General features: G+C 48.5%; 12 protein-coding genes and 1 non-coding gene across 13 annotated transcripts; 7 read left to right on the top strand and 6 right to left on the bottom strand.

The window, feature by feature from the left end:
- The first annotated feature begins 815 nt into the window (after positions 1 to 815).
- On the top strand, positions 816 to 1,190 carry EV420DRAFT_1495459 (ATPase, V0 complex, subunit E1/e2). Its single transcript, XM_060470846.1, has 3 exons — positions 816 to 930; positions 982 to 1,070; positions 1,127 to 1,190. Exons 1-3 carry the CDS (start codon positions 836 to 838, stop codon positions 1,156 to 1,158), a joined length of 216 nt encoding a protein of 71 aa, XP_060339372.1. The 5' UTR covers positions 816 to 835; the 3' UTR covers positions 1,159 to 1,190.
- Positions 1,179 to 3,116, bottom strand: EV420DRAFT_1495458 (uncharacterized protein). The gene is made up of 3 exons (XM_060470845.1): positions 2,876 to 3,116; positions 2,468 to 2,829; positions 1,179 to 2,416 (listed from the first exon to the last, which is right to left on the bottom strand). The coding sequence occupies exons 1-3, from the start codon at positions 3,008 to 3,010 to the stop codon at positions 1,315 to 1,317; spliced, it is 1,599 nt and encodes a 532-aa protein (XP_060339371.1). The 5' UTR covers positions 3,011 to 3,116; the 3' UTR covers positions 1,179 to 1,314.
- EV420DRAFT_1495454 (uncharacterized protein) lies at positions 3,117 to 4,739 on the bottom strand. Its single transcript, XM_060470844.1, has 2 exons — positions 3,945 to 4,739; positions 3,117 to 3,894 (listed from the first exon to the last, which is right to left on the bottom strand). The coding sequence occupies exons 1-2, from the start codon at positions 4,626 to 4,628 to the stop codon at positions 3,160 to 3,162; spliced, it is 1,419 nt and encodes a 472-aa protein (XP_060339370.1). The 5' UTR covers positions 4,629 to 4,739; the 3' UTR covers positions 3,117 to 3,159.
- EV420DRAFT_t31 lies at positions 4,723 to 4,794 on the top strand. The gene has a single exon. It is a non-coding gene; the product is annotated as a tRNA-Gly (tRNA).
- Positions 4,795 to 4,817: 23 nt separating this feature from the next.
- EV420DRAFT_43536 (uncharacterized protein) lies at positions 4,818 to 5,808 on the top strand. The gene is made up of 2 exons (XM_060482107.1): positions 4,818 to 5,679; positions 5,729 to 5,808. Exons 1-2 carry the CDS (start codon positions 5,108 to 5,110, stop codon positions 5,763 to 5,765), a joined length of 609 nt encoding a protein of 202 aa, XP_060339369.1. The 5' UTR covers positions 4,818 to 5,107; the 3' UTR covers positions 5,766 to 5,808.
- A 43-nt stretch (positions 5,809 to 5,851) lies between these two features.
- EV420DRAFT_1633994 (uncharacterized protein) lies at positions 5,852 to 7,681 on the bottom strand (the record flags this gene model as incomplete). Its single annotated transcript, XM_060476262.1, has 1 exon — positions 5,852 to 7,681. The coding sequence occupies one exon, from the start codon at positions 7,679 to 7,681 to the stop codon at positions 5,852 to 5,854; it is 1,830 nt and encodes a 609-aa protein (XP_060339368.1).
- Positions 7,682 to 7,691: 10 nt separating this feature from the next.
- On the bottom strand, positions 7,692 to 9,107 carry EV420DRAFT_1495452 (uncharacterized protein). Its single transcript, XM_060470843.1, has 6 exons — positions 8,938 to 9,107; positions 8,872 to 8,884; positions 8,659 to 8,821; positions 8,176 to 8,608; positions 8,094 to 8,124; positions 7,692 to 8,043 (listed from the first exon to the last, which is right to left on the bottom strand). Exons 1-6 carry the CDS (start codon positions 9,063 to 9,065, stop codon positions 7,861 to 7,863), a joined length of 951 nt encoding a protein of 316 aa, XP_060339367.1. The 5' UTR covers positions 9,066 to 9,107; the 3' UTR covers positions 7,692 to 7,860.
- A 412-nt stretch (positions 9,108 to 9,519) lies between these two features.
- On the bottom strand, positions 9,520 to 11,868 carry EV420DRAFT_1495451 (armadillo-type protein). The gene is made up of 6 exons (XM_060470842.1): positions 11,562 to 11,868; positions 10,949 to 11,508; positions 10,821 to 10,901; positions 10,144 to 10,768; positions 9,964 to 10,095; positions 9,520 to 9,915 (listed from the first exon to the last, which is right to left on the bottom strand). The coding sequence occupies exons 1-6, from the start codon at positions 11,829 to 11,831 to the stop codon at positions 9,670 to 9,672; spliced, it is 1,914 nt and encodes a 637-aa protein (XP_060339366.1). The 5' UTR covers positions 11,832 to 11,868; the 3' UTR covers positions 9,520 to 9,669.
- Positions 11,869 to 12,416: 548 nt separating this feature from the next.
- EV420DRAFT_1495445 (Rho GTPase activation protein) lies at positions 12,417 to 14,577 on the top strand. Its single transcript, XM_060470841.1, has 10 exons — positions 12,417 to 12,753; positions 12,799 to 12,931; positions 12,982 to 13,004; positions 13,053 to 13,138; positions 13,189 to 13,275; positions 13,335 to 13,367; positions 13,421 to 13,436; positions 13,487 to 13,639; positions 13,694 to 13,999; positions 14,059 to 14,577. The coding sequence occupies exons 1-10, from the start codon at positions 12,615 to 12,617 to the stop codon at positions 14,292 to 14,294; spliced, it is 1,212 nt and encodes a 403-aa protein (XP_060339365.1). The 5' UTR covers positions 12,417 to 12,614; the 3' UTR covers positions 14,295 to 14,577.
- Positions 14,578 to 17,094, top strand: EV420DRAFT_1495442 (glycoside hydrolase family 17 protein). Its single transcript, XM_060470840.1, has 15 exons — positions 14,578 to 14,729; positions 14,792 to 15,058; positions 15,114 to 15,336; positions 15,391 to 15,413; positions 15,465 to 15,485; positions 15,540 to 15,584; positions 15,642 to 15,817; positions 15,875 to 15,927; positions 15,982 to 16,115; positions 16,175 to 16,313; positions 16,370 to 16,443; positions 16,501 to 16,563; positions 16,616 to 16,636; positions 16,687 to 16,710; positions 16,761 to 17,094. The coding sequence occupies exons 1-15, from the start codon at positions 14,658 to 14,660 to the stop codon at positions 16,788 to 16,790; spliced, it is 1,365 nt and encodes a 454-aa protein (XP_060339364.1). The 5' UTR covers positions 14,578 to 14,657; the 3' UTR covers positions 16,791 to 17,094.
- On the bottom strand, positions 17,090 to 18,246 carry EV420DRAFT_42581 (uncharacterized protein). Its single transcript, XM_060482052.1, has 6 exons — positions 18,120 to 18,246; positions 17,999 to 18,067; positions 17,776 to 17,942; positions 17,607 to 17,729; positions 17,503 to 17,554; positions 17,090 to 17,453 (listed from the first exon to the last, which is right to left on the bottom strand). The coding sequence occupies exons 2-6, from the start codon at positions 18,024 to 18,026 to the stop codon at positions 17,293 to 17,295; spliced, it is 531 nt and encodes a 176-aa protein (XP_060339363.1). The 5' UTR covers positions 18,027 to 18,067; positions 18,120 to 18,246; the 3' UTR covers positions 17,090 to 17,292.
- EV420DRAFT_1495424 (translation initiation factor eIF3 subunit) lies at positions 18,179 to 19,568 on the top strand. Its single transcript, XM_060470839.1, has 5 exons — positions 18,179 to 18,267; positions 18,323 to 18,438; positions 18,488 to 18,743; positions 18,793 to 19,108; positions 19,160 to 19,568. The coding sequence occupies exons 1-5, from the start codon at positions 18,255 to 18,257 to the stop codon at positions 19,224 to 19,226; spliced, it is 768 nt and encodes a 255-aa protein (XP_060339362.1). The 5' UTR covers positions 18,179 to 18,254; the 3' UTR covers positions 19,227 to 19,568.
- EV420DRAFT_42586 (uncharacterized protein) lies at positions 19,562 to 21,631 on the top strand. Its single transcript, XM_060482053.1, has 10 exons — positions 19,562 to 19,934; positions 19,984 to 20,124; positions 20,171 to 20,287; positions 20,338 to 20,460; positions 20,518 to 20,605; positions 20,654 to 20,752; positions 20,800 to 20,830; positions 20,880 to 20,954; positions 21,005 to 21,394; positions 21,443 to 21,631. The coding sequence occupies exons 1-10, from the start codon at positions 19,871 to 19,873 to the stop codon at positions 21,488 to 21,490; spliced, it is 1,176 nt and encodes a 391-aa protein (XP_060339361.1). The 5' UTR covers positions 19,562 to 19,870; the 3' UTR covers positions 21,491 to 21,631.
- The last annotated feature ends 23 nt before the right edge of the window (positions 21,632 to 21,654 follow it).

Genomic DNA, 21,654 nt, shown 5'->3' with positions numbered 1-21,654 from the left:
GACAAAAAATAATACGGTGAGGGAGCTCTCACACTGGTCAAACTACTCCATGAGTCATTTTTAAACAGAGTTTTAATGGTACCGTAGACTGAACGGTAGATAATGGAACTTAATAATAATGAAGTATGCCGGGTTCCTTGGAGTACGGTTGCTAGATACAAATAATAGTCTTTGACTGCAATATGGCAAGCTAGTTTGAAACCTCACTTCAGTGTTTATACACACATGACCCATTGAATATGCAAGGCAAATCCCGTAGGTACTTCTGTAGTAGACGAAGGGATCCGCCACAGAACAGCGGTAGAAAAGGGACCATAGTACTATCGAAGGCGACAAATAAGGTCTGTCTTCGCCGATGGTACTGCCATCATATGTTGCAGCACAGCTCACATCGTGCAAATTCACGGGGCGAGCCGCGACTAAATAACGAGACCTCGCAGCGGCATAGTAGTAGGTCCGATGCTATGTATATCGAGCATTCTTTGACCCCGGTTTCCTGGGGTGAGGGACGTTTCTGGAGCTAGACAGACAGATACGGCGCTTGCCAAAGTAGTTCTAAACTGGTACCCAATGGTACTGAAAGCTGCCAACAAGAATCAAGCTCGGGCTGTGGATAGAAAAATTCCGTGTTCGCCGTCAGATGAGCTGCAGGGTAGAGCAGATACCAAAACCAACTTGGTTCGTCGAAGGGAATCAAGGGTATTGGTAGCCAGTTCAGGTCTGCAACTCGTTGAACTATTAATTTCGAGTGCAAGTCCATTTCGGGCGTTGCCGCTCCGTCGGCGCCACGAACAGAATGATTCCCACGGTCCTTGTCCTCTACTATTCACTCGAAATGGCGTCCATGATTCCTGTATTTCTCGTACTAGTCGTCGCTGCTGCGCTTATGACAGCCTCAGCGCTCTTCGTGCCCAAAGGACCAAATCAAATGTATGCGTTACGAGCCCTGTAGCATCGACGAGCACTAACACAATGACACAGCGTTATACGGACAGGTCTGATGCTCGCACTTGCAGCCTGTTATCTTATGTGGATGGTAACCTACATGGCCCAGCTGCATCCCTTGATTGGTGGGCTTGTTACTACTCCTTGGGACCAGCACATTAACGATGTTGTCGTACGTCAGCTCCCGTGGTGTCAGCAGGTTCGGAAGAGTAACCTTTATTTCTGGTGGACTTCTATTGCTTTCTAGTATATACCAGGTGCGTCTTCTTACATCTTCATTATCCACTGGCTCATATATTTGCAGCTTGTATCATTTAATTATTACACGGACTTCTGAACTGCCAGGCGTGATACATGAAAACAAAAATATCAAAATGTATGAGTATCGTCACTTTCATCTCCGTCCCAGCCAGTCGTAGAACCGCTGGAGCCATGCTGAGGTGGTGGCGCCCCCCATGATGTACTTCCCCAACGTCTAGAACCCGAGTCTGTCGCCCAGTGATGAACCTGGGAACCCCATTTCTGATGGTCGTCATCCTCGTCTTGGGTATCGTCTTCCGAGTTGTTCCAAGAAACGTCCCCTTCAGCTCCTGTACTCTCTCCCCATTCCCTATCACTACTGCTGTCGCTATATGATTCCTCGTTTGGTAACCAATCTGGCGGCACAGATTCGAAGCTAGTATCCTCTGCTTCTTCCATCGCGGGCCACAGCATCTTGGGTCGTTTTGAACCACCAATGAGTTCAATATGCCATGAATCTCTATCCCATTTCGATGGCTCTGCATCGTCAGTGCCCTCCCTCTTGAGCACTAGCCCCTCGCATTCCTGAATGGCATTAATCAAGACTTCTGTGAATCCACCACAAGCGACTCCAATGTCCTTGTCATACCAGAGAGTCTCGAACCGCATAAAGCCTTCGCGTCCTTCTTCCATCTTTGCTTTCACCATCTTTCCAATCTCTGCAACAGGAATAGGTTGTCGTGCTTGCGGATGAGCGACGTGTCTGTGTTCGGCAAGTAACTGGTGCGGTTGTCCTTGAGTGCTTTCCACCATCTTCCTGGCTTCATCTACCAAGTGGCTCCTTTCGGCGTCCGCCAATGAAAGTCGCCTAAACTCTGTCACCAGAGTAGCGCCTCCAAGCTCCTCATCTCGTCCCCATTCATCTTTTTCTGTAGCCCGACCCACATCACTAATGTGTGCCTCATAACCCCAGCGTTCGGCTGTTTCCTTGCACCACTCGTGGAACTCCTGTATCGTCCACTCGAACTTGTGATCGTCGTGCCGGAAGATTCGATTTGTACGCCCGGTGGGATCAGGATATCCTTTACGAACCGAGGGTGGGGCATTCGGGGAGGTGAAACGAGCGTTGAACGTGTATGATGGCGTTGTAACGAGGAATATTTTTGGATGGTAGACACCAAGGAGCATAGGCGCGAACATTAGGAAGATATGCGATGGGAGATGTTCAATGCTGGATCGAAGTTAGAAAAAAGGGATATAGCATAAGATATAATATTCTCACACTTCTGAGCTCACAATACACTCTGCTCCTACAAATGATTCATTGATAACTTCCAAACCTCCTTTCCAGATAGACGCTACCAAGGGCTCCCAACGGGTCGAACTGAGGTGCCTATCGCCGGTTTGTGGTGGTGGCGCAGTAGCTTGGATAGCAAAATCGAGGTCTCTCTGTGAGATATCGAGCCCGGCTATGCGTACAGGATGGAGGTTTGGTATTGGATCATGCGGCGAGTTGAAGTTGGGCGTCGCGGTATCGGTCGGGTCTGACGGAGGCAATATTTCTGGCGGTGGCGGGCCAAGCCACGGAGCTGGCTGGCAGAGTGCTGATAGGAGCTGTCCCTCGCCGCATCCTATATCGACGACCTGGGCAAGTTATAGTAAAAAGCAGACTGTGAAAACATCGACTAACATCAGTAACGCTGTCCCTTCTCATCACATCGAGAATCCATATCTTTCGCTGGAGATACAGCGGCGGGTTGAAGGTTACGAAGAGTTCGTGGTCGCGGTCTTCTTCCAGAATTGTGGTGCAGTCATGGTCGGTCATCGTCGTCGCTCGAAAGACTTGATGATGGCAACGACAAGTCGAAGCGGCGGCAATATTTGGCCTTTGTACTAGCCTCGAGGTGACTTCATGGTTTCTGCACCTAGGATGATCGAGAACATGCAGCAGAAATAGTTCCGTAATTATAATACTTATACTAATCCACTCCCGCCCATTCTGATGGTATCCATCAAAACCCTGACAATCTCACTCCAAACAGTCCTCAGAACACCAGCTTCTCTCCCGTTCACAACCTGAAGTCTCTTTCTAACCATATCAGCAGTATTAACTGTACCACCTGCAGCTAACCGTCGCCGCCGCCTAATTCGCAACACCATTGATATCAGTGGGAATACCACTGCAAGAATTAAAAAAGTTGTCAGCTTGGTCGAGTTTAGAATTGGAGCCACGTAGGCTTTTATCAACGCAAAGGTCGTCGGGCTCCGGAGTTCAGTTGACGGTGCAACAGGGTGGGTGATGACACTGGTAGCGGGAGACAATGTACGTCTGATCATGTTGTCGCGTTGAGCTTTCTGCTTGCGGTCGGAGAGTGAGGATGGGGGTCTTTCGGAACGTGTGAGTTTGGCGGTGCCATCTGAAGATACAGAGGTCGTAGATTGAGAAGCTGATGGAAGAGCGGCGATAGAAGTCATTGATTGAGCGACATGAAGACCTTTCGGAGTCGAAGGAACTACTGTATGGGTAGATGTCGTTGAAAGAGAGGAGGAGGAAGACGAAGAAGATGGAGCCGGCGAGAAGCTACGGTCCGACGAAGGAGAGGATGATATACTCGAAGAAGATGAAGCTGGAGGACTAGGAAGAGGGGGTGGGGGTTGCTGTACTGCTTGGGCCTGCGTATAGAGCCGGGCTAACGAGGATTGAAGATACTAATGCTGTGATGAGATGACTATTCAACAAGAAATATGACACGACGTACCTCCCGCGACCTAGGCGACAGCTCACTTTCATAGTCTAAAAACTCTTTGGCATAATCCCATTGCTCCAAGGCAGGCAAAATCTGCAAGCAATATATTGCAAGAATCTTCTTGTACGCATCGTGATGGGTATGGTTCGATGATAAACGACCATGTCGATGAGCGAGCCATTCCTCAATGATGACCCGGCCGACATCGGGGCAGTTCACCTTGAGACTAGCATAGACGAGGGTATTGATCACTGACGGGGGTATATAGACCACGTTTGCTGTCGCAATACTCTTTGACGACCCACTAGCCGGGGTAAATAGGTTAAGCGACCGCTGGTACATCCTCGTCATCAACGCATGCGGCGACTGCAGCATCACCTCCTTCAGATGCTCCGGGACATCCTCGGCTGCAGGTGGCGATGCATAGACGTGAGCCTCGAATGTTATGCGAAATATATCCCAGGTTTTCCGGTGGTCATCGAGTGCGTCGGGGAGGGATAGAGGAGATGGGAGGAGGGTGAAGGCAGAATCAACAAGAGACTGACTGAGGTGATGGTCATGGTTGACGAATGCACGACCTGCACGGTCAATCAGGACGCTCAACGTTGCAGAAGGCGACGAAGAGACTTTGTTGGGTTTGTGCGCAGAATGAAGTGGAGGGCCAGTAATAATTGTTGTGGTCGTCGCGGTTGGCATTAGAAAGGAACCCCGCAGATTACCCCGGTTTATCGAGGGAAAGAGATTACTGAAATTGTAGGATCCTATTCAGGTGCATCACAAAATTTAACAAGCTGTGGTGGTGTAGGGGTTAACATGGAGTCTTCCCATGGCTCCGCGCGGGGTTCGAGTCCCCGTCACAGCATCGATTTTTCCTTTATCATTTTAGTCAACTTTTGAATTGTCAGGAATCTAATATTGTTTCAACGGCCATTATGATTTATCTATTTAGGGATTGCAGCGTTGAGCGCTGAGCCTCAAGGCCTCAAGCCCCCTGCCGAGCTTGCTTCCGCATTCTGATCAGCTGAGCGTGCACGCCTCTTCGGTCTGCGCCTGCAGGTGCTCCTTGACGTCGTTTATCTGGGTCGAGGCCCTAGCCGGCGATATTGCCTTCTATTACGACCGAATAATATCTTGTCCCTTGATAAGTATTGCCAAGTGTTGCCTGGTTCATAACCATGGCATCGACATCGACAGCTCCCCAGGCTGAGGCAAAGCCCAATATCTTTTCGAAACATACCATCGTCCTTGATCATCCGGTTTCCAAAGTCTTCCCCGTCCTCGGAACAGCCAAAAACCAAGAGAAAATCACACGCGCATGTTCATCTTCTTTACCTATAACTGCCTTTAAATTATTGAACAAAGACGTCGTTGCCGTCCCTCGGAACACCCCGCTCTCCGAATTACACGACGCCTGCGACCTGCCTGCAGCACAGGAATTCGAGTCCGAGTCCAAGGGTGCCCGTCAGCTGCCGCGTCAGTCTTTTGCGTTCACCGAGTCGCAGTACCTGTTATGCAAATCGATGTCTTGGAATGTGAGGGTCGAGGCGACGTTGGTGTGGGATGAGGAGGAGATGACGACACTATACGAGAGTAAGATAACTGGAAGAGATGATTATCGTATCTGGAAATTGAGAGAGATGGAAGAAATCGAGGGAGGTACGAAGACCAGAATGACGGAGACCCTGGAGGGAGTTTATCCTGGGTGGAACAGGAAGATGTTTGAAAAGAGAACACGACAAGCACATGCGTACGCCACATTACCTCTTTCCATGTTCGACTGCTGAACACACTGACAGGAATCAGATGGAATTATTTCATACTTTCTTCGATTAATGTATCCTTTTATTTAACGGGAGTAGTGAAGATGCATAGCAAGATTCTATGTCCCTCTAGATCTAGCAGTGTCTGGTCCATTACCATCATCTCCGAACCAGTGTAATGCCTGGCCTACGCCTGTGAAACTCTTTCAGGCGTCCTACATCTATCGCATGACGCTCCTCGTCTCGTAACAGGATAATGACCAGCCTCATTCTCTTCGCCATGTCTTCCTCTTGAGGCAACCAGCGGGACTGCACCATATCTGCCAGCAATCCGTCCGTTGACGACACACACCTCCACAACTTGAGATAATCAAGCTGAGGACACAGGAAAGCGGGGTCACTGGATGACGAGGATGCAGTGAGCGCCCGGACAACATCATCCGTTACGCAATTATCCTTTGCCCTTTCGTTCGTGATGTTCAGCTGCTGCAGCGAAGGACTAGTGAACTTGAGCACATCAAGCAGCTCCTCCGAAGATATTTCCACGTCCCTGACATCAAGCGTCCGTAGCCGGCACTGTGAGCGCACAAGAAATGCATTCACTTCCTCTTGATCCCAGAAATGTGGTGCATTCGCTGGGTTAATGAGGAAAAACTCGTCCAATCTGTTGATCTGGAGGGTGGCCAACGAAGGAAAGACTAATCGAGACAATAGCGTAGTCAGTGCCATGTCGACGGTGAGTTCAAAGGTGTGAAGGTGCGGCAGAACTATAAGAGATTTGTCCACTGCGTGGTCGGCGAAGTCGTCAGGTATTCTGCCGACCAGTTGGACGAAGAAGGTACAGGACTCGATGGCACGGCATCCACTCAGGACATCGAGAAACACGTCCTTTGAAACAGGACGGACTAGATCTAAATGCGTTAGCTGTAATGTATTGACTGTTTGAAGGTAGTCGGAAGGTGGACTGCGACTATGCCAAGTAAGATCGTGAAGACGAGAAGCTTGGAGGATCCGCTTCAAGTCGGGAGTATCGTCCTTGAACCAATACTCGCGCTGCAGATCCAGCTTCTCCAGTGAATCTAGTAATGCATCTTGAGGCAGCTGCTCAAGACCAGACGGCCAACGCCAATCATGATACTCTAGCTTGACACTTGCCCAGCGATGATGAGCAGGGACGAAGGACTTGAGAACGGAGGCAGCGGTGACAGGGTCTTCAATCTCCCTGGCATCCTCCTGCTCCAATTCTGTGATGGAAAAGGATAGCGGCTGGCTCATCGACCTCTGCAGCCAGAGCTCGATAAGAGGCAAGGGCGGTCGGCACCGCTGAACGGTAACCTCGACGGCGATAGAACTCCAGAGCTGGGGGATCGAAAGTGCGAGTCGCCGCCAGCTACTGCAGACCTGGACCAAAAGCAACGGTGCGCTCTTCAATTTTGGGACGACATAAGAATTTGGAAGGCAGAGTTTGAATATTTCCGACAGAACCTCGACTGGAAGACGACGAATAGGCGACAGAGCGTCGCGTTGTGTATCCAGAGAGGCCTGAATACCGTTTTCCTCCTTCTCCAGCCTCTGCACCGTCTGTCTGCAGAGCTCGATCTCGAAATCAAGGTGCTCAAGAAGGTCGGGGTCGGACTCTGCAACCGTTCCCCGTTCGCGACACATCCGATCCCAGCTCGCCTTCACCGCTTGGCTCTCCTTCTGCACTCGCCTCATCTCCGCCTCTTTCTCCTCGATTCCTGCACGTAGAGCAGCCATATGTGGCCCAGATTTTCCCACTATGATTTCCTGCAATGCATCTCTGTCTCGTGTGATCTTCTCGAGCAGAGCCGTGGCTTCGTTGATCTCAGCGTTGAGACTCGCAAGGACGTGTTCTTCATTGTGCAGGAGTTGCCGAATCTCCTCTGCCTGCTCTGGTGTCATGAACGGGTTGTGCCCCAGCAGATTGAGCGCTGCTGGCAGAATTGGCGGGATATTCGGTACGTTCATGATCGTGGTCGAAGATCAAGACATAAATAAATTAGCCACATTTCTTCCAGCTCCATATAAATAATGTACAATGGGAATAAGCGACTTTTTGCATAGATAGTTGCGGTACTTTTCCATCCCTCTGCTTAATTATCTTCTTTCTGCTTCTTTGTAGCGCAGATATCCGAGTGGCACACCTCTTAGCCGGAGACGTCGTACGCCACCGTCGGAACGTCCGCACTAGCTTCCTTAGCTTCCGTCGGAGGAACTACTACTTCGGCAGGCGTAGGAGCCGGAGGAGGAGGAGAGGGTAAAGCCGTCGCTCTCCAGCCACCACGGAAGGATGCTAATGCAGTGATGAGGCAAAGGATATCGACCCAAACCTACAATACCATTAACAAAACAAGACTATCGCCCACTCAGAAATACGTACCTCATTCTTGATGAAACCTTTCTCGGTTGACCTATGCGAGGCTTCAGTAACCAACCTTTTCCATAAAGTAACAACAAAATACCAGTGAAGAGCAAGCGGAAGATTCCCCAAGTTCAGCACCATCTCATTCCAATACGAGTCCCATCGATTCCGTATTTCCATCTTTTCCGACTCAGTGATTCCCGCGCCTTTCGCCTTGCGCAACGTACGTTGTCGCGACAGCAATAGCTTCCGGTCCTCTCTCAAGTGAGCGAACTGAAGAATGATATACGCGGCCCAAAAGCGGCAGGACCACATTCCCATAGGTCCTGGCTTCAGTGTAATGGCTTTTTGAGGAGCAAGAGGAGGAGAGATAGTGGAGGGGATGATATCCCGGGATGTGAGATAACTAAGATGTTCAAGAGGGTAGTAGCCCAACATCGACCACCCTTGTAACCGCTCAATGGTAAGCAAATTACGCGTCGGCTGGGGGTTCCTCTCCAGAGAGATCAGCCACTGGAATATGGGCAACAGGCCTAGGCTTCAATCAGAGCGTGTACGACTGCCAGAAGTGACATTCACTGACCCCAGAATCTCCACAAAGTCCGTGAATCATTGATGATTTTTGCAAATTTGGCTATCTCGACAGCAGCCGAGCTCGTAGGGTCCTTCCTCAGTCCAGCTCGACACTGCAGGCGCGCTCGCAGATTCAAGAGAGGCACCAGTAATTTCAGGGTATATTGTAGCACCTGGAAATAGCTCGACAAAACAGGCCGCAGGCGTAGATGAGATAACAAACCATGAACAATTTACTGCCAATCAAGTAAGTCAGCGCAGTTATAATCGATGGAAATAAATACGCAACTCGCTACCACTCCATGTTCCCAAATACCGCACCAGGTGGTCCAATGTTGCAGAGGGCGGAAACGCGGAGAACGACCCGAGAATCAAATCGTTAATCCTAGAGACCGTGAAGGGCTTGGAAAGCGACATAATGCTTGCAGTTGGTAGGGAGAACAGTGACGGTCCACACGGGTACCCGCATATTTCAGCCAGTCCCGGTTCCGGTCCGAAGTACTCGTGGGAATAACTTACATAACCAATTTTTGTGTATAAAAACCTGCGTTCGTCGTTGCTTGTTCCTTCGAACAAACCTCTGGGGACACAAAAGTTCGGGCTCGGTTTAGCTCTTCCGCCTCCTTGTCCGCGTTCCCGTCCTCTAGATTGAACCAAGGTGTCGAAGATACCGGGGCATTTGTGCATTCTTATACCGTCGCATGAAAAATTTCTTCCGTGGAAGAGGCATCGCTTCGGCTGGCGCTCATGATGCCACGTAGGAATTTTTTAGAGGGTCTTTGATTGCATGAGTGTCCTACATCCTTTTTATTATCATCCTGTAGTTCAATCAGTCCCTTTGTGCAGACGAAGAATATTGTTACAATTCAAATGTCATTTATGTATATACAGATTCAAAAAAAGGAAGATCCAAATATGTGTTGACAGTGAGTATACTAGATGTCGCTAGCGGCAGTGAGGTTGAAAAAAGTAATACCAGTCTAAATACTAGATATATAGTACAACAGGCTCGCACCATCTTCTACTTGGGATCCAACCTTGCAGATAGAAAACCGGGCGGTGGGCCACGACTAGCGCGTTTTGTGGGCGACGGTGGTGGAGAACTAGTAATGACGCTTTTGGTCTTGCATAGCGCAGGAGGTGGGGGGCCTAGAAGACGAGATATAGCCCAGGGAAGTTCGTAACCTGCGTTGCCCACATGTGCAATATACCGAGCAAGTTCTAGATGCAGCGTGGGGTAGTAAGTGGTGGAAGCCTTTCTCGAGATCTGAGGATACAACATCAATATGATGAGAGCGCAAAAATGGATTCTTACAAGTATCATACGCTCCAGGCCGGACAAAAATAGATCAGAATGAAGACGAAACGCTGACAAGTCATGGTCCTTGGGCATCTTGAGGTCAGCTGCACATTGCGCGAGGGCGTTGATTAACCGTAAGTGTGTCGTCTGTAAACCAAGTGTCAGAGGAGGACAATATACAAGCAAGGCACGAACAAAGTAACCCATAGCCTCAAATTCAACACCCCCAGTCATTCCTCCTGGTGCTCTGGGCTTCTCCACACGACCTTCGTCTGTCTCTGACAAAACCCAAATAGTATTGTTAGGATGACAGAATACCCAAAAGTAATCGCGGCAGACATCCGAGAGCTCTTGCAGATAGGATTTGTATATTCTGGACTTGTGGAGAGATTCGATGAACGCGTGTGGTGAAACGGGAGTAGCAGGCGATTCTGTCGGGGGTGGAGCTGGGGTCAACAATAACGCTCTGATCAGGGAGAAAAACGTTTTGTGGGGGGCCGGGAGTGTGATGAGATTGCTAGACGTAGACATTTCAGAGTCGTTGTCCCATACTTCGCGTCGAGTGCAATTAGGCATCGCATTACTGTGAGCAGGTAAAGCGGATGTCGGATACAGTTCAAAAAGAATGAGAATGAGGTCGACAATGAGTTGTCGAGTGGCAACATCGCCGGGCTTCTTATCAGAGTATAACAAGGCCACAAGTTGGACGAACGGGGTTGGGCACGAGCTACGCAAAGCAAAGCATCCTATTGAGGATGTAGAAAGCGCCTTGAAGCATCTAAGCAGCTCGTGCAATAACTGGTCATCGTGTTGCTCCTCCCTACCGCATCTCCGTAAGCAAGCTAATGGGTCACATTCACAATGATACATACCTCCATTCAACTTCTAGAATTTCATTCAAACGCGTCAATAGAGCGGAATAACCACCCATGCGCAGAAATTCTTGTGACCAGCTGAAGGATGCTCAGAAGGGGGATAACGTTGGTAGTAGTTCAATTACCTTGCGGACTCGTTTCGAAGCAGCAGTCGCAGCTTCTTGATCAATTCCACGTCCAGTTCCGTGCTTGAAGTACTTGTCAAGATACTGATGAGCTTATTGGGGGACATGTTTTTTCCAAGGGACGAATATTTGTCTTTTACGGTCTTGCCACCAGTCGTCAAGTCAATTACGGAGCCGGAGGATGGAAGGTTGATCTGGCTCCGAGAAGCTAAGCCACTATAGGACAGGCCTCTGATATGATTGCTGGCCTTTCGGGGCGAAGGGGAGGCGCTTACAGAAGAGGCGTGATGCGCTGAGATCCGTACTGGGGAGGCAAATGGTAATACGGGTGGTCGCAACACGTCATCATCTAGACAAGCTGAAGAAAGTCGAGGAGATCCAAGAGACTCTGTGCTCCTCGTTCGCCGGAGGTTCGTTGAACGCGGAATTGGGGGTAGTTCGTCATCAACTTGGGTTGGTTTGAGGGCTAACACGTGTGATGACTTCAACATGGCAGCCTTGACCGTAGAATCCATGCCTGCAAGCTTGGGACGGAGAGTAGAAGGTATTTGCAAGTCATCCTAGCGGCGAGAAAATTACAAACGGTGTACAGAAAGGATAAAAGGATACTCACCAAAAGTCGATCAAAGGCAAGATTAGTCTCGGGGCCCACCGTTCCCGACGGTTGGACATTCCCTTTGGACTCTGTTTTCTTCTTCTTTTCATAGGGCTGCTGGAATCCTTTGGTTGCAGTAGCTGGACGTGCAATTTTCGTTGCAGTGGCTAGCAGTGGTTGGCCGCCTGGCTGGTTCTCCTTGCCATTTGCTGGGACGTCAGCCAGGGAAGTGACCATCGTAAAGTCTGAAGAGGATATCCTCTTCGCTGGAAGAATGCCTTTGAACATGGCAAAAGTGGAGTACGATGTTGGAAATGTGGCAAACGAAAGGAAGGTTACATAAGGTTGAAGTTGAGCGCGGTCGCGTTTCCCGTAGATCACGTGCTCATATTTTTCCCACGCCCCATTTCAGAAAGATTTCGCCGTTCGGATGTTTGCAAGCCACGTATATGGCAAAGTATTTATGAAGAAGCACTGGGCGACCCTGGGCTAAGAGCAGAATTGTTTTCCGGAAACTACAATTTATATACTCTTTGAATATTTCTGTATGTTCTAGGTTTAATAATGTTCCTTCTTACTTACCCTCGATGGTTGTCATGATCCGTCGTGCGTCACACACACAATTCAGTGGGAATCTAGCCATTGAGAATAGACTGCGTCGTCCGGAATCAATACGCCTCTGTGGGTTACCGTCGATCCGTGACTACAGGCACGAGAGCAAAGTATAATGACATGATTTATCAAGAGCTAGGGGTAGCACCTGGTTCTGCAGCACAAGACCAGTTCGAGATGAAATACGAGCACCTGAGCTTGCGAGGACAGTTATGTAGTACAGGGTCAGGATGGAAACCCCATTTCGGGGTGGCAGTGCCGCGTGCCGTCATATGCAGGGCCTCTTCACCTTCCTCCTTCACGCTACCTTAGTATCCGAAACATCACTCTGCCCACCGCTGACTCCGTGTTATTCTGGCTCTACGGCAGCCAAAGAGTCTTTTTGGGATTTTCAAGAGACGAGCTCGCAGAAATACAACAGCAGTCGTTCAGTCTGATCCACCATCTACATCTTCCGACATGCAGTCTCCACCTTATGTGCCACCGCCCAGAGCTATACTCGATCCCGCCCAGCAGGCACCTACAAAGGCAAATCTAAAGGCCTGGTGGAATCAGTTTAACTTTGTTCAAAAGGTCAAGAAGGAGGCCGAGTCTAAAGGCGAGTCCTTGTCGTTGGACAGCGGCTTCATCTTACCGACCGCAGAAGACTCTGAGCATCCAGTGTTCGGGAAACCGCTCAAGGAGAGTTTGAGGTATGCCAGCGTCCAGATATCGACCGCGAACGCAAATGGAGAACTCTTCGTGTGGGGCTATATCCCAGTTGTCGTGGCGAAATGGTATGTCGTCTTCTCGAACATAGATCCGCTCTTTGACTATTGCCTTTCAGCGGCCTGTATCTCAAAGAAAATGGTTTGATTCCCCTTCACAGGCCTTGAATAGCGCTCACTGCCAAACCAGCCACGGAAGTACCTGGCACATTTCGAGTAAATGGCTCCACCAAGCGGATGAGAGAACTGCAGGCTGAATTTGAGACTCCTCCACGAGTACGGATCATATTCTCGGCAATCTTTCTTCCTTCTCATCTTTCCATCAGTACGGTAAATCCTTGGACTGGAAGCAAGTCTCATACACCTCCCATGATGTCGCAAGTGTCTTCCGGAGATACCTTACCCAAATGCCAGTCCGTCTAATCCTCTCCTTTTTAAAGGTTGCAACTGAATGATTTTGATGATTGAATAGGAAGCTGTTATACCCTACGACATGTATCATGACGTAAGTTTTGCATGCAGAATCTTCCATTCAGTCTCACCTCCTTGTTCATACAGTTCCGAGACGCTTTAGGTGATTATATTCTGTAACCGCCCCATTCCTGTGTCCTCACCGCCTATCAGCAAAGGAGCCTTACAACCAAGACGAAGTCATCGCCACATATAAGAGGCTCATACGGGCCATGCCTCGTGCAAATCAATATCTTCTATTATACGTCCTGGACCTCTTGTCTGTATTTGCACGGAAATCTGACATCAACTTGATGACCGCCACGAGTGAGTGTACACTGTGTATGAGCCTCACGACGGTACTTGATATTTTTTCATCAGATCTTGCTGTAATCTTTCGGCCAGGTTTGATATCTCATCCCCACCACGAGATGTCGCCGAAAGAGCACGCTCTAAGCCAGAAGGTATTAGAGTTCCTAATAGCCCAACAGGATTGGTTCATGCTGGACATACCACCGCCACCCCAAAACACACCTGGATCTCCTATATCTGATTCATCATCTGTTGACGACATCACCGTATTCCCTAGTTCAGACGATGAGCGACAACCAGGTAGTGGGTGGAAGATGGTAGGAAAGAAAGACATTCGTCGAGTAACGCGCCGAAGAACGACCCTCGACCGCAGCGGTACGTTCCCCTGTCCTAGACAATCCAATGATTGAATGTTTTACATCATCTTTTCGCAGCTGCGCCGCATGTCGTTGTAGCCGAAACAGAACTTCCTCCCGTCAATGAAACCCCGACTTCACGACCAGAGGATGGACCAGTGGGTGTGTCTCGGAGTCGAACCATGCCCTCTGGTCGGCGAGTTGCTTCGTCGTCATCTGATGCCCCACGACTTTTGCGAAAACAGAAACGGGTGTCATCTTCTCAGCCCGGTCAGACCAGAGGTGGACAAGATCCAATGCCTACGACGTCGTAGCCCTCTCCTTCTTTCCCCTGCTTTGGCATACCCCTGGCTTCTTTGTACTCGCGTCTGGATTTCACGACCTGTTTTTAGAAAAGGTCCATGGACTTTATTTTTTCTGTGGTTGCTACATGTATTTCCAGATATGGACATTAATCTATTAATATTGACCTATGTATTTATGTTTAGCCTGGCCTTCTTATTGCCCCTTGAAAGGGCCGATGTGACGGTCCAGCGTTACTGGCGACATGCGCAGCTGTACCGAAATGAAATATGAAGCGAAGTTTGTTCCAGCTTCCCACCGTACCCCCATCACTCCCTTGCCTACCTTAGCTTCAACCTTTGAGCACTGTCTGCTGCTGAACTTTTTCTTCCATAATGGCGATGCCTTACACTGACAGTCCACGGCATTCCCACGCTGACCTACAGGATTATTACGATAGCGTACCAGTACGTGCATTCTTGCTGTTCAACAAACGAGACAGCGTAATTAACCAGCCCTGTTTTCCTAGCCACCGCACCGCCTCTCTGGCATGAACACTCCTTCATCTTTTTCTACACAAGATATACCACTCGTTCCTCAAAGTCCCAGTGGACACGCTACACGTTCATATGGCGCCCCTTTGGCGTCACAGCCCAGTGCAATGGATTCAACAACCGACATGACAACCGGTTACAGGGATTATGATCATGGGTATTCCGATCACGATCATATAACGCCAAACGATACTTGGATGGAGAAGGGGACCTCCACCGGTAGCAGCAAGAAGAAATGGGTTGTGAGTACGCCCGCGCACCGAATTCTACCTCGTTTTCACGCAACTTGTCGCTTAGGTTATTGGAGGACTTCTTGGACTTCTAGCCTTGATCGCAGTTGGTGTTGCCCTGGGCGTCACGCTGTCCAAGAAGAGCTCGAGTTCTAGTTCAAGCAGCAGCTCCAAATCTTCGAGCTCCGACCCTAGTAATTTCTCAAAAGATGCCAATCTCAAGCAATCGTTCTATGGTATCGCCTATACCCCTGCTGGTTCGCAGTTACCCGACTGCGGTAACTCGCTTGGTGAGTAGGATTAAAATAGACGGTAGTCGCTGCTTAGACATGATACATCATTAGATGATGTGATTTCGGACATTCAGGTATTTCCAACATTTTCCAAAAATGATGAATATTTTCTGATCTTGTACTAGCTAATGTCCCAGTTGACGACGGTAAAAGAAAAGTCCATTGACTCTTGAACACCCACTAACCGTTTGACCGTTTAGCGTGTCCGTCTTTATGGTGCCGATTGCAACCAATCGGCATTGGTGGTATGTCTATATCTCCATGTGGTTGCAGACTAAGCTGACCTTTCTCTTACGACTTAGCTGGAAGCTATAGAACAGACAAAAGTCAACATGACGGTCTTTCTGGCCAACTATCCCGTTTCAACCGATAACGATACGGCGTACGATCGTCAAAAAGCACTTATCAAGTCGGCGATACAGACTTACGGGACAGACCACATTGGTGGAGTCACCGTTGGTAACGAGTACATTTTGAAGTTCGTGATATCACTTTCTGGATTACGGAGATGGTTGACCGACGTCTCCCACGTTAGTTATCTTAATGCTAATGGTGCCACTGATCCTAATGGCGCTGTTGGAAACAAAGGTATGACGACATGATGCTCGCTTGTGGAGTGTCGATGGGTTGAGATTTTTACAGGCGGTGAATTGCTGATTGCCAATATCAACGATACACGGTCCATGCTAAGCGACCTTGGAGCGGACTTGCCGGTCGGGACTGCTGATGCCGGTAGTTATTTTAATGATCTCGTGTTGGAGCAAGTGGACTACGGCGTGAGTATTTTTCCACATCATCATTGGTCGTGTATATAAATAACCGACTATCTGGGTAGATGGCAAATGTTCATCCATGGTTCGCCAATGTCAGCATCGATCAAGCTGCGGGTTGGACTTGGGAGTTCTTTGAGACCAATGACGTGAACCTGGCGTCCAGTCTAAGCAACACCCCGCAGATGTATGTCGCTGAAACTGGTGCGTAGTTTTCGCCCAAAATATCGTGGGGACAATGTCAAATGATATGTATGTAGGTTGGCCAACGGCGTCTTCTGACACGGCCGACGAATCCAATGGACCCTCAACGGCATCTGTTGCAAACCTTCAGGTAGGAAACATATTTATCCATGTGCTCAGCTTTGATTCACAAACTCTGGTCTTATAGACTTTCCTCGATACATACATCTGCGAAGCAAATACTAATGGAACTAAGTACTTCTTCTTTGAAGTAAGACTCCATTCTTCCTCTGATTCTTTAATACTGATGCGTTTGCTTAAAGTTCTTCGATGAAAAGTGGAAGGTACGCTGAACTCTATAGTGAAGAGCTTTTTTTTCTCATTCTTTCTCCAGGACGAGGAATACGGCGGCGTAGAGGTACTTATGTTTCCCTCGAATTCAATTCACCCTCTGATTACCTTTTGCAGGGTTGGTGGGGCCTATTCAATGCCAAGTAAGCTTCGCAGCTCTATTGTCATTTGTCACAGTGCTCAGACAGCTTCTAGCCGAACGCTGAAAGCTGGAATCACAATACCCGACTGTGTTCTGTCGTAAATATGCTGTCGCTGGGTTTGCTGATTTATTAGGGATCTGACGTTTATTCTAATATAAGTATCTCTGATACCGTATTGTATACATGGACCATTCGAGGATCTGGACTATATTTTCCCCTTTTCGCTTATATGATTCGTTCCCTACTGTATCCGTAGTGTTGTCTATGTCCTCGTCTAGTACCAATGCACTTGGACATGGGGTTATTGGGTACGGAAGGTACCAAGGAATAGTGTTTGTGCTGATTACGATTTCTCAGACTGTAGACTTCCTTCGTTCACTCTCCAGGGTGCCTTGGAACGATAGAAGGGGTTCCCGTTGCACTGCCTCGAGTCTGACCAACGAACTATCGCGTGAATATCAGTTTATTTCAGACGATTCGTCTACGTGGATATGTAGAAGGCAGAACTAGATGATCCCTTTACTTTTGATGATACCCTTCCAGCCCTTGAAAACGTAGGAAGAAAACAGATCGAGTTCCTCCATGGATGTCCTGAAGCTGCTGGAGGTGTCGAACAGGTTGTCTAAGAAACTATACGCGGTCGATGGTGACGTGAATTGATGGAGTTCTAGATACATTATTAGAACTCCCAAGACCGACATAAGGGATGGAACCACCTGAGGCGCCGTATATTCCCGCAATAGAAGCCCTGCGAGCATACCAAGAGAGCTTGGCAGAATGTTACTGGCTGAGCGTCTCCAGGAAGCAGACCGAGACTCACCTGCACGGATGTATCACGCGTTATGTAACAAGATTCGTCTGCAATCCTTGATGCGTGTTTGAGGGCAGGAATAGGATCAAGAAGAGGAACACCAGAGTTTGGAGAAACCAAGAGCGCAAAAGCCTAAGAACAGAGTAAGTCATGCAAAAGCCCGAAATAATAAGTGTACCTCTGGTAGATGCTGCAACACTGGCTCATTATACTGAAGTCTAGCATACAAAACACTTTTCAAAGTGGGCGAAGGGACAGTTCCCATATGCCGTATTCCCTGATCAAGCCAAGCCTGTATAAGGGTCCGTCTTGCGTCGTCCCCGTTTCCGAATAATGCAGACACAGCAGTGTCAGAAAGAGGTTCTGAATGCGCTTCTCCTGGAGGAAGGGAAAGCACTGACTCGGCCAAAGCCACACGAGTGAATCCATGGGTCTTGACCAAGCTGGTAGCCAGCTGAAGTAGCTGTATCCTTTGAAAAAAGAAATCAATAGCAAAAACCTGTAAATTGCGTTTCTTTCTACCTTGACATGACGGGAGGAGGCCGGGAAATGCCGAAGTGATCACGCACGACGTGTTACCTCATTATTTCCTTCCACTTTTCTCTTTCCTCACTTACTTGATTTCCACGCCTAGCGTGTCGTCGCTGATTATCCGGCATGTCTGATTGGGGTACCCATTCTTTCTCGCCAATCATGCCCGGATCTTTGTACTGATTGACTATCAGAGGCATCTGACAGCGATACTCAAGCCAAAGCAGGTCCTCAGGTAAAGGTGCCGCTGGCAAAGAAGCCTACCAAGGGAAAATGGGAGGGAGAAGATGAGGACGATGATGCTCCCGCAGTGTGTTCTCTATCCTTCTATCGACATATACTCTTTGACACTCCTGCAGAGTGACTGGGAAGACTCATCCGAGGAGGAAGAGAAGGTCCCATCGGCACCAGTAGCACCACCAAAGAAGAAGGGTACTCTAAAGGCAAAAATTGCGGAGAAGGAAGCTGCTAAAGCTGCACGTAAAAACGAAGAGGACCCATACGACTCGGACTCCGTGCTGGATCCAAGGGAGAAAGCCCGAAGAGAGAAAGAAATGGAGCTTAATTCCGACCTTAACAATGCCGCTGATTTGTTTGGCGCCGCCGCCCTCGGAGGTAATAGTTGAATCCAAACACTGGAAGACCTCGCTAACACGCTAGGTAGGCACAACCTCCAAGGAATTGGATTCCCTTCTGTCTTTCCAGCCTCGGACGAAGGAAGATTTCATACAGCTTTCATCGCGCATAATAGAGGTCGTCATCAAAAAACACCAGAATAAGCCGTTGTATCCGGCGTTTGTCGAACATTTTGTGCGCGAACTGGCTATGCCTCTCAAGGATGTCGAAGTGCGCAAAGCCGCCAGTGGGTTGACAACCCTTGCCAACGAAAAGCAAAAGGAGCAGAGAGACAAGGCGAGCGGCAAGAAGAAGCCGAAAGCAGCATCTAAGCCAGCTCTCGGAGCTGCAAAGGTTGCAAACAGGTACGTACTGTCTTTTTTTTGCCTTCGTGTTTGAAATCTGACGTTCTTCAGGGTCGACACTAGCATTTATGATGAAGCCTTGGACGATTTTGGCAGCCATGCTGATGATTTCATGTAGACGGCTTACCTTTTGTTTCTATAGTAAGTTTACGTCGTTTTTAATACTGTGTTGTAGAGGGCACTGTTGTAGACTAATTGACGCCCGATCTGGAAGAAAGGGTAGGTATTTAAGATATGCCACATCTGTGTTACCATTCATCTCATTCTTCCTCAGACACAGGCAATACACGTAATTTGTACCAAGAACCAAGAGCTTGGCAGTCTACGTCCCAACGATTCCTCAACATGTGCTCGTTAAGATCGTTACGCGTCGCCGTAGCTGGAAGATGTACAGTGTCGGGTCCTTCTCAGAAGAAATTTTACCTTCTTCGTTTAGAGTGAACGAAAACGAAGTCCTTCCAGTAAGAATGAAGTAGTAAGCCGCCGATATCCGTTCCTTTCCGTGCCAACCTCTAGAGTCTACGTCCCGCAGAGACAACGGAACCGACTTAGCCAAGCCAGTATCTGCATCGAAATCTATTGCATGAGCTCAGAGTAGCTCTTAGTTTCAGTAGCCCACTTCCAACAGAGCGACCACGTGAGGTGGTTTACCAGCATATGCCGATCACTGTACGATCGGAGACTGACTGACTTCATCCAAGACAAGTGCAGCAGCGACACCATCGTCGACTTTACCTTGCTCGAGGACTAAGCGCAGACGCAATGCACACACTCATTTTCCCTTCTGTTGGGGTGCAACTGCTCAGCTGCTTGGTTTTTTTCTTCGGTATGAATGACAGTTAGTTTTCACCTTCCCATGCTAAGATGAAGTATAGGCGTAGCAACTCTCACCCACTGCTTGTCACGAAGGACTCTTACCGAAGACCTGACAACGTGGAAAATTGTCGTCCGGATTCCGTGGCCCCGCCTGTGTATTTTGCTCATTTTCTTGGATTCGTGGCTATTTCTCTTTTCCAGTGCGTATCCTTTAGTATATCTACTTCCTGTGTCTCATGCGTGTAGGTGGTGTCCTCACGTTTGGTGTTGGCCTGGAAACGCATCCAACGATTTGTGCCGTGGCAATATATATCTGCGTATTCTTTTATTCTACTTCAAAGCTCCTTGTTTACTGTTTCCTCAGTAGGTCTTCTTTTTCCATCGATCATCGCATATCTCATTCTAGCTGTCAGTCGAGAAAGTACATGTTGTCTGGTCGCCTTCAGGGGGTGCACGCCGTTTGCAATCGAAAGTCTATATTCTCTGCGCTATCACAGTGGGACTGTATACTGTTGCTATTGCCGTGATGATCATTGGTGAAGCACTGCTCTCCAGTCCGTGCAACATAGTTGACTGATATCTCGATTTTAAAGGGAGAGTCACTTTCTTGAGAGAACACGATCAGGTCTGTATCATAGGTTTGAAGCCTTTCTCTTCAATATTTTTGTTGGCGTATGATTTGTGAGGCCCTTTCTTATTACTATGATGGAACAAACTAACGTGGCCTAGATACATTACTGTTTTCCTTACGACACTGTTTCTGTGGCCTATCCTTCGATCGAGTGTGGCGAATCCCCGCATCAAAATGGTTGCGATCAGAACGTTAATGTGAGGTCTTTTCTAACTGAGTTCTCCCTCTTCTTCACGAATACTAGTGCCGCCGTGGTCGCTCTTGCGACATCTATTGTGATGTTTCAGTCCTTTGAAGAGACGATGCCGCTGAAACTTGATGCAGGTCAACATGGCAGCACTGACCTCTTTTCGCGGACATGAACTAGGATGGGTATGTCTCTGTAGCTGTGGAGCGGATGTAAGTCAAACATGATCATACATTTGAATCTGCCTCTCACTAGGAAACAGGTCATTTTCAATGCAGTAGCTCTCTTCTGGGTGACCAGCGGTTCTCTTAGTAAAATCAGCGGGTCCTCTCAAAGCCCAACCAGAGGAGCTGATCCCAGACGGCCGGCGGAGATGCGCGCCAGGGCTTCCTCTGTCGTCGTCGTCGGTCCCAACTCGCCCATCAAGTCCTCCTTTTCACAGAAGACGACTTTCGACGAGCGCCGACCCAGCGTCTCTGTTGACCTCCCTTCAGCCCCGGCTTCAATTATGTCCTTCAATACAACATCTTCGCCTGCTTTCGATGAACCTTATTTTTCTCGATCCTTTCAGCTGCCATCACCTCCTTTCAGGACCGCGACAGGATCTATGCCAACGACCTCGTCCGAGATTCCTGAGTGCCATGAACTACAGGTATGCGTTCCCGACGTTGCCATGTTATGTATCTAAGAACCGAGTTAGGTCACTATGTCAACTGAATACGAAGCGGATGCGGATTATGTTAGATAGATATAGGTTCTACAAATGGAATTTTATTATAGGGTACATCCATTATTCCACTTTCCTCTGTGATTGTTGTTTTTTTCTTCCTCAAATAGTATCATCGTATACTTCAAGAGCTGGCGCATGAAGCTAATTTTTACACGTAATTCACACGATGACCGACCTTTTAC

Source organism: Desarmillaria tabescens, assembly GCF_030435595.1.
Source record: "Desarmillaria tabescens strain CCBAS 213 chromosome Unknown EV420scaffold_1, whole genome shotgun sequence".
Classification (NCBI taxonomy): domain Eukaryota; kingdom Fungi; phylum Basidiomycota; class Agaricomycetes; order Agaricales; family Physalacriaceae; genus Desarmillaria; species Desarmillaria tabescens.
This window is presented reverse-complemented; position numbering and strand designations above follow the sequence as displayed.